The 4,516-nt window shown below is 50.4% G+C and overlaps 1 protein-coding gene across 1 annotated transcript; it reads left to right on the top strand.

The window, feature by feature from the left end:
* Positions 1-1,664: 1,664 nt before the first annotated feature.
* Positions 1,665-2,586, top strand: LOC125507187. Its single transcript, XM_048671850.1, has 2 exons — positions 1,665-2,099; positions 2,202-2,586. Exons 1-2 carry the CDS (start codon positions 1,665-1,667, stop codon positions 2,253-2,255), a joined length of 489 nt encoding a protein of 162 aa, XP_048527807.1. The 3' UTR covers positions 2,256-2,586.
* Positions 2,587-4,516: the final 1,930 nt, after the last annotated feature.

Here is a 4,516-nt window from a genome sequence, read left to right as displayed (position 1 = left end):
ACCAACAAGGCCTGAGAGGCCCATCGTGATATGTATGTAGATGTATGATCGTTGTACAAGTACACCTCTCATCACGCGCTTCTTTGACCTAGCCAGCCGCCCCTTCAAAAAGCTAGGGTACTCTGCCTCCCGCCGGCGCCGGCGCCGGTTCGTCCCGTCTTCGGTGGCCTTAGGGCCATGGAGGCGGAGTGGATCTCGCCCCTTGCCGGTGGGAGGGCTCTGTTTTTAGATCTTTTTTCGATCTTTGTTAGGATTTGTGTCCTACTCAGGAAGGCGAGACGGCGGCGGCTCCCTGAAGATGGAATAAAGGTCTCCCCGCCTAGCCCCCGTTCCGGTGATGTGTTCAGCATCATCGGTGGGCGTGTGGAGTTGTGTCTCCGGCTGATCTGTGCTTGGTGGATTTGCTTGGATCTGTTTGTCGTTCGTCTTCGTTCGTGTGTCTTCAGGTTGGATCCTTTTAATCTACACTCTTCATCTGCGGCGGTTGCTGTTCTGCTGCGTTGGTTCTATGGGGCCTTAGCACGACGACTTCCCGACTGTCTACTACAATAAGGTTTGCCCGGCTCCGATGAGGGAGGAGCGATGGCAGCGGCGCGCCTTCGGTTTGCTTCAGTGCTTGTAGTCGTCGTTAGGTGGTCTACGGATCTAAGTGTAATTTTTATTATTTCTAGTATTCATTGTACTATCATGATTGAAGATGAATAGATTGGAAGTTTTCCTCGCAAAAAGAAAGATATGTATGTAGATAAGAAGCCCAAAGAATGCACACGCTGAATTCGTTCCGAATAACGAATCGGTTGTAAGTATATGTACGTGTTTGCGCGGAGCCATGGCTGTCAGTTTTTTTTTTCTTTTGACCTTTCTATCGTTGTTAGTTTGATTGCTTCTTCAATTCTCCAAACCCAATCGATAGCAGTATTCACAAGCTCGGGGCCTATGGCTTCGTTTCCCATCATAAACGGAGGACGGAGCGGCCCAATGCCGTGAAACTCTGCCGCAGTCCGGAGCATTGCAACGGCTGCCGACTGCGCCTAGGGCGAGGAAAACCCGAACGAGTGAGGTAATTTATTTTATGAATCGTTCAGCCCTTAATTTTAATCTGATGGATGGAAATTAAGTTGTATTCTTGTTTTTATAACACTTGCACTCTTTGAGGAGATAGCTGGTCTTGGTCACGTGGTCTCAACGTTTTGTACTTGGATAGTTGTAGAGCACACCAGTGTTGGAGCACACATTATTGCTGCTAATTTACCCCAAGTTGAGGTGTTCTTCTTTTTGTTTTTACAAATATATTGCCTAAAACATTTATCTAATTCTGAGAAGAGAACAAGGAGAAAATGAGCACATCAGTTAACTAAATTTTAGAAGGAGATTATGAATAAATTTATTTTTTGGAATCACACTACTTTATAATCTAAAGCAATTAGATGCCAATATTATTGAAGCACCACAACCTATTATTATCATATACTTCCTCCGTAAAGAAATATAAGAATGTTTAGATCACTACTTTAGTGATCTAAATGCTTCTATATTTCTAAGAGCGTTTAGATCACTAAAGTAGTGACTTAGACGTTCTTGTATTTTTTATAGAGGAAGTACTATTTACAAGGGGAAAATATATCATAGTTTATGGCTTTACCAAATTTTTTTCATATCAAAGTATGGAATTCTTTTTTTCCTCCACCGCGGCCGCTGGGCCCACTCATGGAGTCCGCCCTGGGGCCCTCGAAACTCCAGGGCCGGTCCTGAAGGCGAGGAGGCGTCGCGTGCCGGCGTTCGGGGAGTGGAACTACAACTACCACCACCATGAGCCGGAGGCGACAGCGGCGGCCGCGTGGTACGCCACGCCGGAGCCGGAGGCCTGCAGCGACGTGTGGTTCAGGTACTCGCCTCCTCCACGCAATCCCACGCCCAAGAAGACGCATGCGAGTCGGCGGCGGCGGCCGGATGGCGACGTGTCCCGGGAGCGCGCTAGGGCGTCGTCGGACGCTGCCGCGGCCAAGAGCGGCGGCAGCAGGTACCAGGTGTGGCATGTCGACGAGGACCTGTACAAGGCGCCATCGCCGGAGCCCGCCTCCCACCGGCGGCCAAGGAAGGTACGTACGGCCCCCGGAAAAGGATGTCCAGTTACTGCCGGAATTGGTTTCTTTAATTTTTGTCGTGATTGTTGGAGCTGACCGCTCTTTGTTTGGATGCAGAAGTGGAGCATGTGGATGGGATGCCTGGGGCTCAACTCATGCGTCGCCTCCTGAACCCCGAGACATGTGCCGGTCGCGCCGATGGGATGCTGTGTCCTGCGTTCGTGTTCATCTCCAGTGTTTACTTGCCCTTATTCTTGGATATACTGCTATACTTCTGTCAAGTTCTCTCTCCGAGTGTTTTGTGCGTATGCCTTGGCTTGTGTCAAAATGGTTAGCAGTAAAACCAGCTGACTGCTAGTAACATTTCGAGTTTCTACTCTCTTGTGTAATGCTGGTAAAGATATCTAGGCATTTTAGTAAAATTTCAAATTTCTAGTACCTTATTTTTGTGTAATGTGGGTAAGATAACATATTGAGTGCAACATCTTGTATTGCGCCTAGCAAGCACGTTGGTATACTATTTTTATGTTACTATACGAGTATCTGTCAACCTGAAAAGAAATCACTTCGGACCAATTTTGATGTGCAAACGAGTTTGTCATCCGAGATTCAGAAAGATGGCACCCAAGCCCGGAGCCCGCACGCTCGTCCGGCTGCTGCATGAGCATGAGGAGCAGTAGGCGTGGGCCCGTGAATCTGGTACCCGCATTGATTCCTGGAGTTGGATAATTGTCGTTGTGAACTGGCTTCTTCGCGCGTGCCTACCATTTTTGTTTCAACTCAACTCGATCGGCCATGCCATGCCATGCCATACACTGTCGCAGCGGTGCGTGTGTCTGCCGCAGAGAGAGTAACTATCTACTCTACCTTGTGTCTTTTCTTGGCATAGATAGGTCAAGAAGAGAACTGGCATGGTAGAGAAAATTGCTACGTGGGTGCAGCTGCGACTTGGACCTACTGCTCCAGTCTGGCTAGCTAGGTGCAAACAACACCTCTATCAGGCTAATTCCACCGTGCAACCCTATCCTGTCCAGCCCCGTCCGTTTGAAGTAAAAGAGACAAAAAAGACGGTCCAACACGCGGGAGCAAACGGACTTTTGTCCGCTTTGTGTCCGCTTTCGACCCATCCGCGGCCCAAGTTTGCGCCGCTTTTAGGGTGAAACGGACACCACGCGGACATGCGGGTCGTCTGCGCGTGTCCTCCCCTGTCCCGCCCGTCAGTGGCACAAGACGGGCCTTTTTCTATCCGCCTCCTCTCTCCCTCCGACCGCACCCCCTCCACTCTTCCCCACTCTTCCCGTCGCTGCTGCCGCCGCCGCCGCTGCCATTACAGCCGTGCAGTTCGTACGCGAGCTCGCCCAACCCCTTCCCCTCGGCGCCGCCGAGCTACCCAACCACGGCCACCTGGTTTGCGCACCCGTCGGCCGGTTTTGGGGCGGATCCGGTCGGTCTTGAGCTCGGCCGGCTGTGGGAGGCCGGACCGCGCCATGGACTAGCCGGGCACCTCGGCGGAAGGCCCTGGCAGGGCCGCAAGGCCACATGCAGGCAGTGGCTCCTCCTCTAGCCGCTCGGATCTGCACCGTCGGCGGTCCGCCGGCAGATACATGAATGGCGGTCGGCCGGGCTCGATGCTTGCCCAAAAGCTCGCCGGCGCACCGTTGCCACTCATTAAGTGCGACCACTGCCCAAGGATGGTCGTGCGCCGCGTGTCTACAACGCCGGAACATCCCAGATGGGTGTTCATCAAGTGCTTAAACGATGGGGTATGCACTTTTTTAGCTTCGGTTTGTGCTCTAGATTTAACTAGTTGTGCTAATTTCAAATTTTGTTGTGTAGAACGGATGCAAGTTTTGGTATTGAGAAGAAGAGTACATTGATATATTGATAGAGCGAAATTTAGTACATGTTCGTGCACTTTTAGCTAGCATAGAGGCTGTAAATGAGACAAGTGCATTTGATGCTAGATTAGAGGCTAGACACGAGACTAGGTGTGAGGAGGAAGCAACATCGACTTCCGGCTTGAAGAAGAAAGGAGGATGCCAGATCGAGCCTTCTGGCTTGAAGAAGAAAGGAGGATGCCAGATCGACCCTCCTCCACAGATCAACAACGAGTGCATCGAGAAGGCCCTAACTCAACCCAAGGGAGCAGTTATGGAAATTGGGTATCTTCTAAAATATATTCTTGTGCTTATTGTTTTCTTTGGCCTTGCTTTACTAGTCAAAATATGATGATGCATTTTCCATGTACCAAAAATGAATGATGAAATAAAGTTAAAGATTTGCAAAGAAATAATACGCGGACAAGATGCGGCCGGGATGCGTCTGCATGGCCACCGCATTCCAGGATAGGCCCGGACACGACCCCAAATTCCTATCCAAAAGGACAAAAACAGGACAAAACGGACGTCCGTCTGAGATGGCGCGGCGGAATT

Source organism: Triticum urartu, chromosome 5 (assembly GCF_003073215.2).
Source record: "Triticum urartu cultivar G1812 chromosome 5, Tu2.1, whole genome shotgun sequence".
NCBI classification, from domain to species: Eukaryota; Viridiplantae; Streptophyta; class Magnoliopsida; order Poales; family Poaceae; genus Triticum; species Triticum urartu.
This window is presented reverse-complemented; position numbering and strand designations above follow the sequence as displayed.

Excerpts from the sequence above, each read along its gene's own strand:
- LOC125507187 (XM_048671850.1), top strand. The coding sequence starts at position 1,665 with ATGGAATTCTTTTTTTCCTCCACCGCGGCCGCTGGGCCCACTCATGGA. Across the intron at positions 2,100-2,201 it reads CCCACCGGCGGCCAAGGAAG|AAGTGGAGCATGTGGATGGG; the intron begins GTACGTACGGCC and ends GTTTGGATGCAG.